At 50.8% G+C, this 22658-nt stretch overlaps 1 protein-coding gene across 1 annotated transcript; it reads right to left on the bottom strand.

Moving 5' to 3' along the window:
- Nucleotides 1–22658, bottom strand: GABARAPL2 (GABA type A receptor associated protein like 2). Its single transcript, XM_089667131.1, has 4 exons — nt 22508–22658; nt 18145–18200; nt 8316–8488; nt 1–3507 (listed from the first exon to the last, which is right to left on the bottom strand). Exons 1-4 carry the CDS (start codon nt 22539–22541, stop codon nt 3417–3419), a joined length of 354 nt encoding a protein of 117 aa, XP_089523257.1. The 5' UTR covers nt 22542–22658; the 3' UTR covers nt 1–3416.

Genomic DNA, 22658 nt, shown 5'->3' with positions numbered 1-22658 from the left:
TAATGTATAGATTGTTTTATTAGCAGGACTGTGAAGATGTCGAGTTACATAGCAGAGATGAGGGACAGAATGAGAGGCCGAGAGATGGAGATCTACAACTAAAGACAACTGAAAGCCAAGCCGTCGCGGGAGAACAGAGAGGCCGCCGTCGCGGGACAACCGAGAGGCCGCCGTCGCGGGAGAACAGAGAGGCCGCCGTCGCGGGACAACCGAGAGGCCGCCGTCGCGGGACAACCGAGAGGCCGCCATTGCTACGAAAACCAGCGAATTGCCTGGATATCAGGCTGATGTTCTGACTGAGGGATTCTGGGCAAATCTGCAGATCCGGATGGGGGGGGAGGGGATCGAGGCTGCATGACAGCCAGGCAAGCCGGCATTTTCAGACGTAGGTCAGCAATGGCGGCCATCCGCTCTCCCAGGACCGGATTCATTTATAGAATCATTATGGATACGACTGTGGTGGCTGATTAGTGAATCTAACATCCTACGTAGGGTGTGCAGTGAGGGAAGGGAAGCCGGTACAGAGGTGCTAGTCCTGCCCCCGAGGAGCTCGTCCTGCCCCCGAGGAGCTCCCGGATCCTAAAGCACAATTCCAGCTTTCCGTTCACTTTATCGTTTGTACGGGCCAAGCTGACCCAAACTAAAGCTGCAATTCTGCTTTGAAGGAGGAGTTTGGGGTTTAAAAAAAAAACATTCATGCTCGCTTCCGTGCCGCCGCTCTCCCCTGCTGGCTCTGAGAACTGAGTGGTCACATGACCATTAAGAGCTCAGTTTTCGGTCCGCTCTGAGCAGAGAGCAGTGACTGCCAATCACCGCTCTCTGCTCTGCCTCTTCAGCACACGCTGGAGCGCCAGGCACGAAAAGGGGCGGGAGCAGCTCTATGAGAGGCCGAGACAGCTGGGTGGATCCCGGCAATATGGACTCCAGGAAGTAAATGCTACATGCCCTTACTTAAGATGGCTGTGGCTAGAAATAGAAGGGGGTGTTCCAACAGGAACTATTTGTAATCCTTACGCTGCCGGCATTAGTAAATAAATAGGAAGGTGCATTACATTTACTTGTTTTAATTTTTTTTTAAAATTACATTTCTGCAGTTACTTCCTGGTTTCTGGCCTAGGCCAAAATGCTGTCATACATCCCAGGAGTCTCCATGGGGGTGGGGCTTTTCTCAGCTAAGCACGCCCTCCTGCCTGCATGCCTGAGCTAAGGGCAGATGGATTCCAGTAAAAAATGCTACATGAATCATCTGCAGAAATTACATTTCTGCAGTTACTTCCTGGTTTCTGGCCTAGGCCAAAATGATGACATACATCCCAGGAATATTCATGGAAGGAGGGGCTTACATTTCTGCAGTTACTTCTCAGTTTCTGGCCTAGGCCCAAATGATGACATACATCCCAGTAATCTTCATGGAAGGAGGGGCTTTTCTCAGCTAAGCACACCCTCCTGCCTGCATGCCTGAGCTAAGGGCAGATGGATTCCAGGAAGTAAATGCTATGTGAATCATCTACAGAAATTACATTTCTGCAGTTACTTCCTGGTTTCTGGCCTAGGCCAAAATGCTGTCATACATCCCAGGAATCTTCATGGAAGGAGGGGCTTACATTTCTGCAGTTACTTCCCAGTTTCTGGCCTAGGCCAAAATGATGACATACATCTTGGGAGTCTTCATGGAAGGAGGGGCTTTTCTCAGCTAAGCACACCCTCCTGTCTTCATGCCTGAGCTAAGGGCAGATGGATTCCAGGAAGTAAATACTACGTAAATCATCTGCCCTTACTTAAGCTGGCTGTGGCTAGAAATAGAAGGGGGTGTTTTAACAAAAACTATTTGTAATCCTTACGCTGCCGGCATTAGTAAATAAATAGGAAGGTGCATTACATTTACTTGTTTTAATATTTTTTCAAATTCCATTTCTGCAGTTACTTCCTGATTTCTGGCCTAGGCCAAAATGATGACATACATCTTGGGAGTCTTCATGAAAGGAGGGGCTTTTTTCAGCTAAGCACACCCTCCTGCCTGCATGCCTGAGCTAAGGGCAGATGGATTCCAGAAATAAATGCTACATGAACAATCTGCCCTTACTCAAGATGGCTGGGGCTAGAAATAGAAGGGGGTGTTCCAACAGGAACTATTTGTAATCCTTACGCTGCCGGCATTAGTAAATAAATAGGAAGGTGCATTACATTTACTTGTTTTAATATTTTTTCAAATTCCATTTCTGCAGTTACTTCCTGATTTCTGGCCTAGGCCAAACTGCTGTCATACATCCCAGGAATCTTCATGGGAGGAGGGGCTTTTCTCGGCTAAGCACACCCCCTTGCCTGCATGCCTGAGCTAAGGGCAGATGAAGTCCAGGAAGTAAATGCTACGTGAATCATCTGCCCTTTCTCAAGATGGCTAGTGCTAGAAATTCTGGGGGGGGGGGGGGGGTTCAAAGTGATTTCCCATCAAAATAAATCATGGGAGACACGGATGGACGGGGAGTTTACTTTGAATATGAAAAATGAATGAATTAGTGTTTTCTGTTTGCGGAGCTCAGATAAGGTTTAGTTCCGCAGGAAGGGCCACGGATGCTGTCTTTCTGGCAGGATCAACAGTTATTTGCTGAAAAAAGGTTCCTAGAGTGAAAACCAAAGCAGGACTGGTAAGCTGCAATATATTACATTTGTGTTTTTGGGATTTCGTTTCCTTTAAGGCGGGGGAGGGGAGGGGGGAGCTCCTTGCACTTAACCTCTTCACGCCGGCCGAACGCAAATGTGCGACCTCCCGGGGTCTGGGCCTAGACGGCGAGCGGCCGCACATTTGCGTTCTATTAAAAAAGGACATATGTGCCGAGAGCGCGCGCCCTGCCCGCTCCCGGCACACATGTCCGGTGCTCACAGAAAGGTCCCAATCTCCTCTTTCGAGCGGGACCTTTCCCAATCATGTGACTGCTGTGAAGGCGTGTCACGGCGGTCACATGACCCTAAAGCCCGCCCCCTGAAACTCTTAAAGGGCCGGGAGGCGCCGGCGTGAAGGGGTTAAGGAAGGACAATGCTAACATTTCCGCACGGGTTTCCCTTCCTTCATCATTTTAATAAAAGAAACATTCCGAGCACCTTTCACCTCCGCGCCGTGCATGCCGCCGCCGCCAGGTCCTCTTACACACGCTAGAATGAGCCCCTTCTGCTGCCGCGCAGCCCACCCACTTATTTTGTACATGGTGCCTGCGGCATCCACAGCAGAGGGGCTGCGAGAAAATAAAAAAAAAATAAAAAGCACAAAAAGAATAAATTAAATATCTACAGACAGCGATATACACGGAGAACGAAATGATCAGAAACACATCCAGTTACTGAGCCGCTACGCTACAGGGCAGTGCGCAGTGCGCTAAAACCACGGTCGTTATTTACAAGATTCACAAGACGCGCGCCCTTCAAAAGCCGAACGTGTTCTCGCCGCTGTACGCCACGTACAGGAAGCCGTCCTCGTCCTTCTCCTTCTCGTACAGCTGTCCCATGGTTAGACTGGAAGACAACAAGACAATGGTCAACCATTCTGCTGGAGTCACCCAGCCCCCACCAGCTCTTTAACCCCTTGGCGCCGGAGCCTCCTGGCCCTTTAAGGGGTTTGTGACGGCGGGAGGTGGGGCAGGGTTTAGGGTCATGTGACCTCCGTGATTGGCTGTCACAGCGGTCACATAATCTGATCACAAGTAGCCGGGGGGGGGTGCCGGTAAATGTGCCGGGAGCGCACTCTCAGCACGTTTGCTTACCTTGGGTACGCAAATATACGCCCTCTCGGCATCAATTACCGTCAGCACCAAGGAGTCAACTGGGCTGTTACTACCCCCAGGAGGGAAGGTCTGTCTGATCACATGACCACCGCAAGTGGCTGCCGCAATGGTCACATGATTGGAAGGTGGAGCAGCCCACTACCAATCATTACTGGAGACCAAGAGCTGGGCTATTGCTATGCCAAGGAGGGAAGATCTGCCTGATCACATGACCACCGCAAGTGGCTGCCGCAATGGTCACATGATTGAAAGGTGGAGCAGCCCACTACCAATCATTACTGGAGACCAAGAGCTGGGCTATTGCTATGCCAAGGAGGGAAGATCTGCCTGATCACATGACCACCGCAATTGGCTGCCGCAATGGTCACATGATTGGAAGGTGGAGCAGCCCACTCCTGATCATTACTACCCCCAGGAGGGAAGGTCTGCCTAATCACGTGACCACCACGAGTGACTGTCACAGTGGTCACATGATTGGAAGGTGGAGCAGGCCACTACCAGTCATTACTGGACATCAGGAGGGAAGGTCTGCCTGATCACATGACCATCGCGAGTGGCTGTCCCAATGGTCACATGATCGGAAGGTGGAGCAGCCCACTACCGATCATTTCTACCCTCAGGAGGGAAGGTCTGCCTGATCACATGACCACCGCGAGTGGCTGTCGCAATGGTCACATGATGGGAAGTTGGAGCAGCCCACTACCGATCATTACTACCCCCAGGAGGGAAGGTCTACCTGATCACATGACCACCACGAGTGGCTGTCGCAATGGTCACATGATGGGAAGGTGGAGCAGCTCACTACCGATCATTACTGGAAACCAGGAGATGGGCTACTGCTACGCCAAGGAGGGAAGGTCAGCCTGATCACATGACCACCGCGAGTGGCGTTCACAATGGTCACATGATCGGAAGGTGGAGCAGCTCACTCCCGATTATTACTGGAGACCAGGAGCTGGGCTATTATTACCCCCAGGAAGAAAGGTCTACCTGATCACATGACCACCGCGATTGGCTGTCCTAATGGTCACATGATCGGAAGGTGGAGCAGCCCACTACAAATCATTACTGGAGACCAGGAGCTGGGCTATTACTACCCCCAGGAGGGAAGGTCTGCCTGATCACGTGACCACCACGAGTGGCTGTCACAGTGGTCACATGATTGGAAGGTGGAGCAGTCCACTCTCGATCATTACTGGACATCAGGAGGGAAGGTCTGCCTAATCACATGACCACCGCAATTAGCTGTCCTAATGGTCACATGATCGGGAGGTGGAGCAGCCCACTACCGATCATTACTAGAGAGCAGGAGCTGGGCTATTACTACCCCCAGGAGGGAAGGTCTGCCTAATCACATGACCACCACAAGTGGCTGTCACAGTGGTCACATGATTGGAAGGTGGAGCAGCCCACTACCAGTCATTACTGGACATCAGGAGGGAAGGTCTGCCTGATCACATGACCACCACGAGTGGCTGTCCCAATGGTCACATGATCGGAAGGTGGAGCAGCTCAATCCCGATCATTACTGGAGACCAGGAGCTGTTTTGAGCTGCCCATTGATGGCCTAAAACTCCGGTGACCTGGGGGGGTCCCCAAGGAATTCTCTTAACCCCTCGCCCCCCCAGAGGATTTCCCCCCCTTCCTGACCAGGCCATTTTTTGCGATCTAGCGCTGCGTTACTTTAACTGACAATTGCGCGGTCGAGCAACGCTGCACCCAAATGAAATTTATGTCCTCTTTCCCCCACAAATGGAGCTTTCTTTTGGTGTTATTTGATCCCCTGTGAGGTTTTTATTTTTTGCGCTATAAACAACAAAATGACAATTTTGAAAAAAAACTATTTTTTGACTTTTTGCTACTAAAAACAAAGAAAACTTTAAAAAATCAAATTTCTTCATAAATTTTGGCCAAAATGTATTCTGCTCCGTGTCTTTGCTAAAAAAAAAATCCCGATACGTGTAAATTAATTGGTTTATGTGAAAGTTATAGCGTTTACAAATGGCGGGATAGATACTGGGATTGTTCTTTTTTTATAATAGTAATGGCGGCGATCAGCGACTTATAGCAGGACTGCGCCGGACATTCTGACACGGGGGGGGGGGGGGGGCCAGACTGACTTGGTGTTACTGACATCCCCAGTGACACCAATACAGTGATCAGTGCTAATGAAAAGCACTGACACTGTACTAATGGCACTGAGCAGGAAGGGGTTAACATCTGGGGGCGATCAAAGGGTTAACTGTGTTCTGTGTGTGCTTTACTAGGGAGACATGCTGCGCAGAGAGATACAAAGCAGCATGTCCTTGCTGACAGGGGAGAGATCGGTGTTTTTTTACACACAGGTCTCACCCGTCACTGTTCCTCGGCAATCACCAGGTGCCGGTGGGGAATCTCCGGCTGGGACCCAGTGATTGACATCTGTAGCTGCCAATGGCGGTGCGGGTAGGGCGTATATATATATATACGTGATTCTGCGCCATCCTGTGGCAGTAGTTCTGCTACAGGGCGGCGGGGAAAGCAGTTAATTTGCAGGGATTTCCTCTGACTTCCTGTTTTGGCTATGGGACAGGAAGTGAAGGGAAATCTCCCCAATGGGAGTTCTGTTGCTGGGCGGAGACCAGGAGTTGTCCTGAGCTGCCCATTGGTGGATTGGAATGCGGCTCCTTCGGGATCCATCTCTGTCCGCTTCCGCTGAACAGAACTGGTGGAAAACTTTTGTGGATCAGCAGCTGCGAGCCGTGTGTTCTGATCTGGAGGGGTTCCCACTGTCAGAATACAAGAGCACAGCGAGGAGGAATCCTCCACCCCCCTCGATTGTGTGACGGGGGAATCAGCCTTGGGCCCCTCAGTCCCTGTGCTGGGAGTGTAGGGCGTGGACATGGGCGACGAGAGGTTAATAAGCCCCCATCTCCTTTTCAACACCGAACCGCTTACAGTGAATCTACAGGGACCATCATATAATAGGCACTTACTGGGACTTTGTTTTACCAATAACGCAGCAGAATACATTTTGGCGTAAATTTTATGAAGCAATTTTTTTGATATTTTTATTGGATGTTTTTGTAACAGAAAGAAGAAACGTTTTTTTCCCCCCAAGATTTTCAATCTTTCCTCATTTATACAAATAAGAAATAAAAACCGCAGCGATGATCAACGACCAGCTGCAGAAAGCTCTATTTGTGTGAGGAAAATGATATGCCATTTCATTTGGGCGCAGCGTTGCATGACCGCGCAAGTGCCAGTTAAAGTAAATAATTGCGAGCAATGGAGCGTTTTTTTGCTTGCAGCGTAATTTCAGGTAAAAGTATAATTTCCCTTAAAGTAAACCTCAGATATGAACTATGACCAGACCATATCCCTCTATAATAGGGGTCACCAAACTGCGGCCCTGGGGCCGGATGTGGCCCGTTGCTCATCTTTATCCGGTCCTTGGGGCACTATTCTTCCCTCCGATAAAAGGCACCATTCCCCCCCACTGACACCTACAATGAGTCATTATTCCTCCCATTGACACCAACATTGGGGGAGTATTCCCCCCACTGACACCAATGATGGGGGGAGAGAGAGGGGGAGAGAGAGAGGGGGGGGGGGGAGAGAGAAGGGGAGGGGGGGGAGAGAAGGGGAGGGGGGGAGAGAAGGGAGAGAGGGATGGAGGGGGGAGAGCGAGAGAGGGATGGAGGGGGGAGAGCGAGAGAGGGATGGAGGGGGGAGAGCGAGAGAGGGAGGGGAGAGAGAGCGGGAGGGGGAGAGAGAGAGGGAGGAGAGAGAGGGGGGAGACGGGGGAGAGAGGGGGAGGGGGGAGGGAGGGAGGGGGAGAGAGAGAAGGGGGGAGAGAAAAGGGGGAGGGAGGGGAGAGAGAGTAGAGGGGGGAGAGAGGGGGGAGGGAGGGGGAGAGAGAGAGGGGGGGAGGGGGAGAGAGAGGGGGGGAGGGAGGGGGAGAGAGAGGGAGGGGGAGAGAGAGAGGGAGGAGAGAGAGGGGGGAGACGGGGGAGAGAGGGGGAGGGGGGAGGGAGGGAGGGGGAGAGAGAGAAGGGGGGAGAGAAAAGGGGGAGGGAGGGGAGAGAGAGTAGAGGGGGGAGAGAGGGGGGAGGGAGGGGGAGAGAGAGAGGGGGGGAGGGGGAGAGAGAGAGGGGGGGAGGGGGAGAGAGAGGGGGGGAGGGAGGGGGAGAGAGAGGGGGGAGGGAGGGGGAGAGAGAGGGGGGAGGGAGGGGGAGAGAGAGAGGGGGAGGGAGAGAGGGGAGGGGGAGAGAGAGGGGAGGAAGAGTGGAGAGAGAGAGAGGGAGAGACAGAGAGAGAGCAGGAGGGGGAGAAAGAGCTCCAGTAAGCTCTCATTGAGTTCTGCAGAGTGTAACTTCAGCCCCCCTGCTTTCTGAAAGCTCAGACAAGCTGTATAAATCCTGGACTTTGAACAGATGTAGTGAAGAGAAGTCTGCAGATAAACAGGTACAACTTATGTAGGAGGATTTGTGTCATTTCTGTGTATTATCTGAGGCCAGTAGCGCTGTGGCTGACATTCTGCAGGCCTGCGTGGCTCACCTAGACTGTGGCACAGTCTTGTCTACAAACAGGAAGATGGCTTTTTCTGAAGGCAGCTGAATGCGTTTCCTGATGATCCACATGAACTGGGCCACGGTGATGTCAGAAGGAACCAAGTATTTCCGTTTGTCGATATCCACGATCTGTGAGCCGGACACTTTCTCCACAATCACCTGAGGAGGAGAAATCTGCCATTAGATTGGACAGTCTGAGAGGACGCGGTGTGGGCGGGGCCGTCACATCGGCGGTAAAGGGTTTGTCCAACATTCCCATTATGATTGGATGCTGAATTGTCGTCATCGCCGAGATCTCTGCACCCAACCCTTCTCTGTCTGCCTTCCACATACATTATGAGGACGGCTCACTCTGCCTGCTATCATTTACTGTGGGCAGTGCAGCTGCAGAAGTGAGACTCCACAGCAGGGAAGAACAGTTGGATTTCCTGGGTTCACACCCCACTGGGGTCACTCTCCGTAGGTGGTCTCCGGCTTCATTTAGGAATACTTTATACGTCATATTTAAAGTGGTTGTAAAGGCTGTGGGTGCACCTTCTGTGTGCGTCCCCCCCCCCCCCCCCACACACACACACTTACCTGAACCCCCTCTCGATCCAGTGATGTGCACAAGAGCCTCGGCTGTCCCGGGTCTCTCTCTTCTCATTGGCTGAGACACCGCAGTGGGAGCGTTTGGCTCCCATTGCTATCAATCACAGCCAATGAGGAGAAAGCAGCGGGCGGGGCTGAGACACAGCTCTATGTTTCTTACGGACGCACAGGGTGGGCCTTGGGAGTGAGCACGCACCAGTGTCCTCGGGGCACCAATCAAGGGGGAGGAGCCAGAAGTGGGGGACCCGAGAAGAGGAGGATCGGGACTGCTGTGTGCAAAACCATTACAGAGATGGTAACTAGAACATGTTTGTTATTTGAAAAAATAAAAGAACCCCAAAAAACCCCGAAACCTTTAATATTACTTTAAAGGAGGGGTCTCCAAACTGCGCCCGGGGGCCGGATGTGGCCCTTTGTTTGCCTTTATGTGGCCCTTGGGGCACTATTTCACCAGCTGTCACCAATGATGGAGCACCATCTCCTCCTACTGACACCATCATTGGGGCACCATTCTTCTCACTGATATCAGCGATGGGGACCTCTTCCTCCCAGTGACGGGGACCTCTTCCTCCCAGTGACGGGGACCTCTTCCTCCCAGTGACGGGGACCTCTTCCTCCCAGTGACGGGGACCTCTTCCTCCCATTGACGGGGACCTCTTCCTCCCAGTGACGGGGCACTGCTCCTCCCAGTGACGGGGACCTGTTCCTCCCAGTGACGGGGACCTGTTCCTCCCAGTGACGGGGACCTGTTCCTCCCAGTGACGGGGACCTGTTCCTCCCAGTGACGGGGACCTGTTCCTCCCAGTGACGGGGACCTGTTCCTCCCAGTGACGGGGACCTGTTCCTCCCAGTGACGGGGACCTGTTCCTCCCAGTGACGGGGACCTGCTCGTCCCAGTGACGGGGCACTGTTCCTCCCAGTGATGGGGACCTGCTCCTCCCAGTGATGGGGCCCTGCTCCTCCCAGTGATGGGGACCTGCTCGTCCCAGTGATGGGGCCCTGCTCCTCCCAGTGATGGGGCCCTGCTCCTCCCAGTGATGGGGACCTGCTCGTCCCAGTGATGGGGACCTGCTCGTCCCAGTGATGGGGACCTGCTCCTCCCAGTGATGGGGCCCTGCTCCTCCCAGTGATGGGGCCCTGCTCCTCCCAGTGATGGGGCACTGCTCCTCCCAGTGATGGGGCACTGCTCCTCCCAGTGATGGGGCACTGCTCCTCCCAGTGATGGGGCACTGCTCCTCCCAGTGATGGGGCACTGCTCCTCCCAGTGATGGGGCACTCATGTCCGGGCATTTTCTACTCCCATTGGACACAATCCGGCCCCCATAAAGTCTGAAGGACTGTAAACTGGCCCTCTGCTTACAAAGTTTGGAGACCCCCGCTTTAAAGGGTTGCCATAATCTGCATCTGTAAATGGAAGGTATTCCGAAATATGAATTGATAGAAGAAGCTGTATTTGGGACTTGGTCATAATCGTGGGGACCTCACAGCACCTAAACTGGATTGGTCACATGGTCTCTGTCAAGGTCCCTTTGTTACCATAGAGATAGGGAATGTCAGGACCGTCTGACCGCTCTCGTGTTCCATCACCGCAGGAACATCGGTCAGGTTATAACACTTCACTTGTTGACCGAACTCAGCTAAAACCGAGGACTTGGCGAGGATTCTTCATTTCCAATTGTATTGTCTCTTCTTAGTAACACCCTTTGTTCTGTAAATATTTTATTTGCAGCATTTTTCATTATTACATCCTATATTCAAAGTGTTACAAACTAGTGGTGCACCGAAATGAAATGTAAGGGACATTCTTCCCACTGACCCCCAATGTAAGGGACATTCTTCCCACTGACCCCCAATGTAAGGGACATTCTTCCCACTGACCCCCAATGTAAGGGACGTTCTTCCCACTGACCCCCAATGTAAGGGACATTCTTCCCACTGACCCCCAATGTAAGGGACGTTCTTCCCACTGACCCCCAATGTAAGGGACATTCTTCCCACTGACCACCAATGTAAGGGACGTTCTTCCCACTGACCCCCAATGTAAGGGACATTCTTCCCACTGACCACCAATGTAAGGGACATTCTTCCCACTGACCACCAATGTAAGGGACATTCTTCCCACTGACCCCCAATGTGAGGGACAATCTTCCCACTGACCCCCAATGTAAGGGACATCCTTCCCACTGACCCCCAATGTAAGGGACGTCCTTCCCACTGACCCCCAATGTAAGGGACATTCTTCCCACTGACCCCCAATGTAAGGGACATTCTTCCCACTGACCCCCAATGTAAGGGACATTCTTCCCACTGACCCCCAATGTAAGGGACATTCTTCCCACTGACCACCAATGTAAGGGACATTCTTCCCACTGACCCCCAATGTAAGGGACATTCTTCCCACTGACCCCCCAATGTAAGGGACATTCTTCCCACTGACCCCCCAATGTAAGGGACATTCTTCCCACTGATCACCAATGTAAGGGACATTCTTCCCACTGACCCCCAATGTAAGGGACATTCTTCCCACTGACCCCCAATGTAAGGGACATTCTTCCCACTGATCACCAATGTAAGGAGCATTCTTCCCACTGACCCCCAATGTGAGGGACATCCTTCCCACTGACCCCCAATGTGAGGGACAATCTTCCCACTGACCCCCAATGTGAGGGACAATCTTCCCACTGACCCCCAATGTAAGGGACATTCTTCCCACTGACCTCCAATGAAAGGGACCTTCTTCCCACTGACCACCAATGTAAGGGACATTCTTCCCACTGACCACCAATGTAAGGGACATTCTTCCCACTGACCCCCAATGTAAGGGACATTCTTCCCACTGATCCCCAATGTAAGGGACATTCTTCCCACTGACCCCCAATGTAAGGGACATTCTTCCCACTGACCCCCAATGTAAGGAGCATTCTTCCTACTGACCCCCAATGTGAGGGACATCCTTCCCACTGACCCCCAATGTGAGGGACAATCTTCCCACTGACCCCCAATGTAAGGGACATTCTTCCCACTGATCCCCAATGTAAGGGACATTCTTCCCACTGACCTCCAATGTAAGGGACATTCTTCGCATTGACCACCATTGTAAGGGGGACATTCTTCCCACTGACCACCAATGTAAGGGACATTCTTCCCACTGACCCCCAATGTAAGGGACATTCTTCCCACTGACCCCCAATGTAAGGGACATTCTTCCCACTGACCCCCAATGTAAGGGACATTCTTCCCACTGACCCCCAATGTAAGGGACATTCTTCCCACTGACCCCCAATGTAAGGGACATTCTTCCCACTAACCCCCAATGTAAGGGACATTCTTCCCACTGACCCCCAATGTAAGGAACATTCTTCCCACTGACCCCCAATGTAAGGGACATTCTTCCCACTGACCCCCAATGTAAGGAACATTCTTCCCACTGACCCCCAATGTAAGGAACATTCTTCCCACTGACCCCCAATGTAAGGGGCATTCTTCCCACTGATCACCAATGTAAGGGACATTCTTCCCACTGAACCCCAATGTAAGGGACATTCTTCCCACTGACCCCCAATGTAAGGGACATTCTTCCCACTGACCTCCAATGTAAGGGACATTCTTCCCACTGAACCCCAATGTAAGGGACATTCTTCCCACTGACCTCCAATGTAAGGGACATTCTTCCCACTGACCTCCAATGTAAGGGACATTCTTCCCACTGACCCCCAATGTAAGGAGCATTCTTCCCACTGACCCCCAATGTGAGGGACATCCTTCCCACTGACCCCCAATGTGAGGGACAATCTTCCCACTGACCCCCAATGTAAGGGACATTCTTCCCACTGACCTCCAATGTAAGGGACATTCTTCCCACTGACCCCCAATGTAAGGGACATTCTTCCCACTGACCCCCAATGTAAGGGACATTCTTCCCACTGATCACCAATGTAAGGGACATTCTTCCCACTGACCACCAATGTAAGGGACATTCTTCCCACTGACCACCAATGTAAGGGACATTCTTCCCACTGACCCCCAATGTAAGGGACATTCTTCCCACTGACCCCCAATGTAAGGGACATTCTTCCCACTGATCACCAATGTAAGGGACATTCTTCCCACTGAACCCCAATGTAAGGGACATTCTTCCCACTGACCTCCAATGTAAGGGACATTCTTCCCACTGACCCCCAATGTAGGGAGCATTCTTCCCACTGACCCCCAATGTGAGGGACATCCTTCCCACTGACCCCCAATGTGAGGGACAATCTTCCCACTGACCCCCAATGTAAGGGACATTCTTCCCACTGACCTCCAATGTAAGGGACCTTCTTCCCACTGACCACCAATGTAAGGGACATTCTTCCCACTGACCCCCAATGTAAGGAGCATTCTTCCCACTGACCCCCAATGTGAGGGACATCCTTCCCACTGACCCCCAATGTGAGGGACAATCTTCCCACTGACCCCCAATGTGAGGGACATTCTTCCCACTGATCCCCAATGTAAGGGACATTCTTCCCACTGACCTCCAATGTAAGGGACATTCTTCGCATTGACCACCATTGTAAGGGGGACATTCTTCCCACTGACCCCCAATGTAAGGGACATTCTTCCCACTGACCCCCAATGTAAGGGACATTCTTCCCACTGACCACCAATGTAAGGGACATTCTTCCCACTGACCACCAATGTAAGGGGCATTCTTCCCACTGATCACCAATGTAAGGGGCATTCTTCCCACTGATCACCAATGTAAGGGACATTCTTCCCACTGACCCCCAATGTAAGGGACATTCTTCCCACTGACCCCCAATGTAAGGGACATTCTTCCCACTGACCCCCAATGTAAGGGACATTCTTCCCACTGACCCCCAATGTAAGGGACATTCTTCCCACTGACCCCCAATGTAAGGGACATTCTTCCCACTGACCACCAATGTAAGGGACATTCTTCCCACTGACCACCAATGTAAGGGACATTCTTCCCACTGACCCCCAATGTAAGGAACATTCTTCCCACTGACCCCCAATGTAAGGGACATTCTTCCCACTGATCCCCAATGTAAGGGACATTCTTCCCACTGACCACCAATGTAAGGGGCATTCTTCCCACTGACCCCCAATGTAAGGAACATTCTTCCCACTGACCCCCAATGTAAGGGACATTCTTCCCACTGACCCCCCAATGTAAGGGACATTCTTCCCACTGAACCCCAATGTAAGGGACATTCTTCCCACTGACCCCCAATGTAAGGGACATTCTTCCCACTGAACCCAAATGTAAGGGACATTCTTCCCACTGACCCCCAATGTAAGGGACATTCTTCCCACTGAACCCCAATGTAAGGGACATTCTTCCCACTGACCCCCAATGTAAGGGGCATTCTTCCTACTGACCACCAATGTAAGGAGCATTCTTCCCACTGACCCCCAATGTAAGGGACATTCCTCCCACTGACCACCAACGTAAGGGGCATTCTTCCCACTGACCCCCCAATGTAAGGGACATTCTTCCCACTGATCACCAATGTAAGGGACATTCCTCCCACTGACCACCAACGTAAGGGGCATTCTTCCCACTGACCCCCCAATGTAAGGGACATTCTTCCCACTGACCACCAATGTAAGGGACATTCTTCCCACTGACCCCCAATGTAAGGGACATTCTTCCCACTGACCACCAATGTAAGGGACATTCTTCCCACTGACCCCCAATGTAAGGGACATTCTTCCCACTGATCACCAATGTAAGGGACATTCTTCCCACTGACCCCCCCAATGTAAGGGACATTCTTCCCACTGACCCCCAATGTAAGGGACATTCTTCCCACCGACCACCAATGTAAGAGACATTCTTCCCACTGACCACCAATGTAAGGGACATTCTTCCAACTGACCACCAATGTAAGGGACATTCTTCCCTCTGATCACCAATGTAAGGGACATTCTTCCCACTGATCACCAATGTAAGGGACATTCTTCCCACTGATCACCAATGTAAGGGACATTCTTCCAACTGACCACCAATGTAAGGGACATTCTTCCCACTGACCCCCAATGTAAGGGACATTCTTCCCACTGACCCCCAATGTAAGGGACATTCTTCCCACTGACCCCCCAATGTAAGGGACATTCTTCCCACTGACCCCCAATGTAAGGGACATTCTTCCCACTGACCACCAATGTAAGGGACATTCTTCCCACTGACCCCAATGTAAGGAGCATTCTTCCCACTGACCCCCAATGTGAGGGACATTCTTCCCACTGACCCCCAATGTGAGGGACAATCTTCCCACTGACCCCCAATGTAAGGGACATTCTTCCCACTGACCATCAATGTAAGGGACATTCTTCCCACTGACCCCCAATGTAAGGGACATTCTTCCCACTGACCTCCAATGTAAGGGACATTCTTCCCACTGACCTCCAATGTAAGGGACATTCTTCCCACTGACCCCCAATGTAAGGAGCATTCTTCCCACTGACCCCCAATGTGAGGGACATCCTTCCCACTGACCCCCAATGTGAGGGACAATCTTCCCACTGACCCCCAATGTAAGGGACATTCTTCCCACTGACCATCAATGTAAGGGACATTCTTCCCACTGACCCCCAATGTAAGGGACATTCTTCCCACTGACCTCCAATGTAAGGGACATTCTTCGCATTGACCACCATTGTAAGGGGGACATTCTTCCCACTGACCCCAATGTAAGGGACATTCTTCCCACTGACCCCCAATGTAAGGGACATTCTTCCCACTGACCACCAATGTAAGGGACATTCTTCCCACTGACCACCAATGTAAGGGACATTCTTCCCACTGACCACCAATGTAAGGGGCATTCTTCCCACTGACCACCAATGTAAGGGGCATTCTTCCCACTGATCACCAATGTAAGGGACATTCTTCCCACTGACCCCCAATGTAAGGGACATTCTTCCCACTGACCCCCAATGTAAGGGACATTCTTCCCACTGACCCCCAATGTAAGGAACATTCTTCCCACTGACCCCCAATGTAAGGGACATTCTTCCCACTGACCCCCAATGTAAGGGACATTCTTCCCACTGACCCCCAATGTAAGGGACATTCTTCCCACTGACCCCCAATGTAAGGGACATTCTTCCCACTGACCACCAATGTAAGGGACATTCTTCCCACTGACCACCAATGTAAGGGACATTCTTCCCACTGACCCCCAATGTAAGGGACATTCTTCCCACTGACCCCCAATGTAAGGGACATTCTTCCCACTGATCCCCAATGTAAGGGACATTCTTCCCACTGACCACCAATGTAAGGGACATTCTTCCCACTGACCACCAATGTAAGGGGCATTCTTCCCACTGACCCCCAATGTAAGGAACATTCTTCCCACTGACCCCCAATGTAAGGGACATTCTTCCCACTGATCCCCAATGTAAGGGACATTCTTCCCACTGACCACCAATGTAAGGGACATTCTTCCCACTGATCCCCAATGTAAGGAACATTCTTCCCACTGACCCCCAATGTAAGGGACATTCTTCCCACTGACCACCAATGTAAGGGACATTCTTCCCACTGATCACCAATGTAAGGGACATTCCTCCCACTGACCACCAATGTAAGGGGCATTTTTCCCACTGACCCCCCCAATGTAAGGGACATTCTTCCCACTGAACCCCAATGTAAGGGACATTCTTCCCACTGACCCCCAATGTAAGGGACATTCTTCCCACTGATCACCAATGTAAGGGACATTCTTCCCACTGACCCCCAATGTAAGGAACATTCTTCCCACTGACCCCCAATGTAAGGGACATTCTTCCCACTGACCCCCAATGTAAGGGACATTCCTCCCACTGACCCCCCAATGTAAGGGGCATTCTTCCCACTGACCCCCCAATGTAAGGGACATTCTTCCCACTGAACCCCAATGTAAGGGACATTCTTCCCACTGAACCCCAATGTAAGGGACATTCTTCCCACTGAACCCCAATGTAAGGGACATTCTTCCCACTGACCCCCAATGTAAGGGACATTCTTCCCACTGATCACCAATGTAAGGTACATTCTTCCCACTGACCCCCAATGTAAGGGACATTCTTCCCACTGACCACCAATGTAAGGGGCATTCTTCCCACTGACCCCCAATGTAAGGGACATTCTTCCCACTGACCACCAACGTAAGGGACATTCTTCCCACTGACCCCCCAATGTAAGGGACATTCTTCCCACTGACCACCAATGTAAGGAGCATTCTTCCCACTGACCCCCAATGTAAGGGACATTCTTCCCACTGACCACCAATGTAAGGGACATTCTTCCCACTGACCCCCAATGTAAGGGACATTCTCCCCACTGACCCCCAATGTAAGGGACATTCTTCTCACTGACCTCCAATGTAAGGGACATTCTTCCCACTGATCCCCAATGTAAGGGACATTCTTCCCACTGATCACCAATGTAAGGGACATTCTTCCCACTGACCCCCAATGTAAGGGACATTCTTCCCACTGACCTCCAATGTAAGGGACATTCTTCCCACTGACCCCCAATGTAAGGGACATTCTTCCAGTGACCACCAATGTAAGGGACATTCTTCCAACTGACCATCAATGTAAGGGACATTCTTCCCACTGATCACCAATGTAAGGGACATTCTTCCCACTGATCACCAATGTAAGGGACATTCTTCCCACTGACCCCCAATGTAAGGGACATTCTTCCAACTGACCACCAATGTAAGGGACATTCTTCCAACTGACCCCCAATGTAAGGGACATTCTTCCAACTGACCACCAATGTAAGGGACATTCTTCCCACTGATCACCAATGTAAGGGACATTCTTCCCACTGATCACCAATGTAAGGGACATTCTTCCCACCGACCCCCAATGTAAGGGACATTCTTCCCACCGACCCCCAATGTAAGGGACATTCTTCCCACTGATCACCAATGTAAGGGGCATTCTTCCCACTGACCCCCAATGTAAGGGGCATTCTTCCAACTGATCCCCAATGTAAGGGGCATTCTTCCCACTGACCCCCAATGTAAGGGACATTCTTCCCACTGACCACCAATGTAAGGGACATTCTTCCCACCGACCCCCAATGTAAGGGACATTCTTCTATCATGTTACTAGGAATGATATGAAATGGTTGATCACAGTCCTGGATCTGATAGAAGCAATGCAGCACACATCCTGAATAATTCATCAGCACTTAGATGGAGACAATCACTTACCGGAACGCGGTCGGGATATTTGGCTCGGATCTTTGCAGACTCCACACACCGGTGTTCTACAATTGAAATAAAAATGGAAGTTGATGAAAGCCCTCAGAGATATGCAGGCCGTGTGGAGATGTATGAAACCGATCCAAAGGGACATGTCTGGGGGGGGGGGACCAGCTCTCTCCTCTCCTGTGGATCACCAACTGACTTTGTTGTACAGGAAGCCAGGGATGGGTCCAGGGACACAGGAGTAGATCACTGCTGCTTGGGCTTTGGTCCCTTTAGGGAAGGTGATGAGTATTTAGGGGTTTGGAGTACTTAGGGGGTTCGCATCCGTGCAGAATGAGGGGTTCCGGGGAGATCTGGGGAAAAGGGGAAACTGATTCGCAGTTTTTCCAAGATTATGAAGTCCTCAGGTGAGGCCGGGAATTCAGAGGCTCAGAGATTTTGGGTGGGAAAGAGTTTCCAACCCTTATTACAGGGACTTTGGTCCTGAAAGGGGTAAACCCGCCTGCAGGAGAGGGCTGGCAAGGCCAGGAAGTGGTCAGTAGGTGTCTGTGGGGTGTGCAGCAGAGCTGGACAGGGAGCTGGGTGAGGACCATGGACTGGATTTGAGACACTGTTGAGCTCTGGTGACCTTTTTGATGGACCCCTAAGCAGGTGGGGACTTAGAAGCCCTGTGAGAGGACAGTATTCACTGGTGGTGAGCTGAACCTCCAATGTTGTGTGCCAGGATTAGGGACTGTTATTGCTCAATGCTGAAATAAGCCGCTTTCGTTTATCTTGGAAAATAAAGACCAACACAGCTGGCTGGTGAACCCGGCTCCTCCCATCGCAGTTGCAGCTTGGATGCGGCCAATCAAGTTGGAGAAAACGGCTCAATGCCCCATTCACAAGGAGCAGATTCCATTCTGTCCAGCCAGGGATCGGCTCACAGATCTGCCCGTCGGGCCAATCACTTTCTGCATGGTGGACACAGACAGAGCCCGCTCTGCGGGTGACTGGGAGCGAATGGACTATGCTGTCCATGTACACCGTACACCCCGTGCGGCCCACGTATACATGTGACGGGATGGACATGTATAGGAATACATTGTATACACGTGACGGGATGGACATGTATAGGAATACATTGTATACACGTGACGGGATGGACATGTATAGGAATACATTGTATACACGTGACGGGATGGACATGTATAGGAATACATTGTATACATGTGACGGGATGGAGAAGTATAGGAATACATTGTATACACGTGACGGGATGGACATGTATAAGAATACATTGTATACACGTGAAGGGTTGGACATGTATAGGAATACATTGTATACATGTGACGGGATGGACATGTATAGGAATACATTGTATACACGTGAAGGGTTGGACATGTATAGGAATACATTGTATACACGTGAAGGGTTGGACATGTATAGGAATACATTGTATACACGTGACGGGATGGAGAAGTATAGGAATACATTGTATACACGTGACGGGATGGACATGTATAAGAATACATTGTATACACGTGAAGGGTTGGACATGTATAGGAATACATTGTATACACGTGACGGGATGGACATGTATAGGAATACATTGTATACACGTGACGGGATGGACATGTATAGGAATACATTGTATACACGTGACGGGATGGACATGTATAAGAATACATTGTATACACGTGAAGGGTTGGACATGTATAGGAATACATTGTATACACGTGACGGGATGGACATGTATAGGAATACATTGTATACACGTGACGGGATGGACATGTATAGGAATACATTGTATACACGTGACGGGATGGACATGTATAGGAATACATTGTATACACGTGACGGGATGGACATGTATAGGAATACATTCTATACACGTGACGGGATGGACATGTATAGGAATACATTGTATACACGTGAAGGGTTGGACATGTATAGGAATACATTGTATACACGTGACGGGATGGACATGTATAGGAATACATTGTATACACGTGACGGGATGGACATGTATAGGAATACATTGTATACACGTGAAGGGTTGGACATGTATAGGAATACATTGTATACACGTGACGGGATGGACATGTATAGGAATACATTGTATACACGTGACGGGATGGACAAGTATAGGAATACATTGTATACACGTGAAGGGTTGGACATGTATAGGAATACATTGTATACACGTGAAGGGTTGGACATGTATAGGAATACATTGTATACACGTGACGGGATGGACATGTATAGGAATACATTGTATACACGTGACGGGATGGACATGTATAGGAATACATTGTATACACGTGACGGGATGGACATGTATAGGAATACATTGTATACACGTGACGGGATGGACATGTATAGGAATACATTGTATACACGTGACGGGATGGACATGTATAGGAATACATTGTATACACGTGACGGGATGAACATGTATAGGAATACATTGTATACACGTGACGGGATGGACAAGTATAGGAATACATTGTATACACGTGAAGGGTTGGACATGTATAGGAATACATTGTATACACGTGACGGGATGGACATGTATAGGAATACATTGTATACACGTGACGGGATGGACATGTATAGGAATACATTGTATACACGTGACGGGATGGACATGTATAGGAATACATTGTATACATGTGACGGGATGGACATGTATAGGAATACATTGTATACACGTGACGGGATGGACATGTATAGGAATACATTGTATACACGTGACGGGATGGACATGTATAGGAATACATTGTATACACGTGACGGGATGGACATGTATAGGAATACATTGTATACACGTGACGGGATGAACATGTATAGGAATACATTGTATACACGTGACGGGATGGACAAGTATAGGAATACATTGTATACACGTGAAGGGTTGGACATGTATAGGAATACATTGTATACACGTGACGGGATGGACATGTATAGGAATACATTGTATACACGTGACGGGATGGACATGTATAGGAATACATTGTATACACGTGACGGGATGGACATGTATAGGAATACATTGTATACACGTGACAGGATGGACATGTATAGGAATACATTGTATACACGTGAAGGGTTGGACATGTATAGGAATACATTGTATACACGTGACGGGATGGACATGTATAGGAATACATTGTATACACGTGTCTGCATTCTTCATACAACACAGGAAGGAAGGTTTAGCATTACTGCCAGTATGACGTCATCCCGTAATTACTGACTAGTAAGTTGTCAGGAATGAGGTTTGGGAACATGTCTGACACATGACCTCACACATGCAGTGTATATAATGGGGAGGTGGGGTCAGGGCAGGCGGTGTACAGTATATAATGGGGGAGGGGGGTCAGGGCAGGCGGTGTACAGTATATAATGGGGGAGGGGGGTCAGGGCAGGCGGTGTACAGTATATAATGGGGGAGGGGGGTCAGGGCAGGCGGTGTACAGTATATAATGGGGGAGGGGGGTCAGGGCAGGCGGTGTACAGTATATAATGGGGGAGGGGGGTCAGGGCAGGCAGTGTACAGTATATAATGGGGGAGGGGGGTCAGGGCAGGCGGTGTACAGTAGATAATGGGGGAGGGGGACAGGGCAGGCGGTGTACAGTATATAATAGGGGAGGGGGGGTCAGGGCAGGCAGTGTACAGTATATAATGGGGGAGGGGGGGTCAGGGCAGGCAGTATATAATGGGGGAGGGGGGTCAGGGCAGGAAGTGTACAGTATATAATGGGGGAGGGGGGGGTCAGGGCAGGCAGTATATAATGGGGGAGGGAGGTCAGGGCAGGAAGTGTACAGTATATAATGGGGGAGGGGGGTCAGGGCAGGAAGTGTACAGTATATAATGGGGGAGAGGGTCAGGGCAGGCAGTATATAATGGGGGAGAGGGTCAGGGCAGGCAGTATATAATGGGGGAGGGGGGTCAGGGCAGGCAGTATACAGTATATAATAGGGGAGGGGGGTCAGGGCAGGCAGTATATAATGGGGGAGGGGGGTCAGGGCAGGCAGTGTACAGTATATAATGGGGGAGGGGGTCAGGGCAGGCAGTATATAATGGGGGAGGGGGGGTCAGGGCAGGCAGCATACAGTATATAATGGGGGAGGGGGGTCAGGGCAGGCAGTATACAATATATAATGGGGGAGGGGGGTCAGAGCAGGCAGTGTACAGTATATAATGGGGGAGGGGGGTCAGGGCAGGCAGTGTACAGTATATAATGGGGGAGGGGGGTCAGGGCAGGCAGTGTACAGTATATAATGGGGGAGGGGGGGTCAGGGCAGGCAAGATAAGCATTACAATGATTCAGCAGCCGTAAAGTGACCCTCTGCTGTTCAGGGCCCCCCTTCCCCCTCTCACCCAGTGCGTGGTCCTCTTTGAACATCCACTTCATGGTACCGGAGCAATGACAGCCGCGACAACAACAACACAGCGGAAACTCCCTCTGACGACACTTCCGGGAAATCGCTCTCCGCTGCGGCCCCGCCCCCTCCGCACACAGCTAAACTAG

The sequence above is a fragment of the Staurois parvus genome, unplaced genomic scaffold (genome assembly GCF_062004578.1).
Source record: "Staurois parvus isolate SC_StPar_1 unplaced genomic scaffold, SC_StPar_1.0 ptg003050l, whole genome shotgun sequence".
NCBI lineage: Eukaryota > Metazoa > Chordata > Amphibia > Anura > Ranidae > Staurois > Staurois parvus.
Note: the sequence above shows the minus strand (reverse complement) of the source record. Positions and strands in the feature narration are given on the sequence as shown.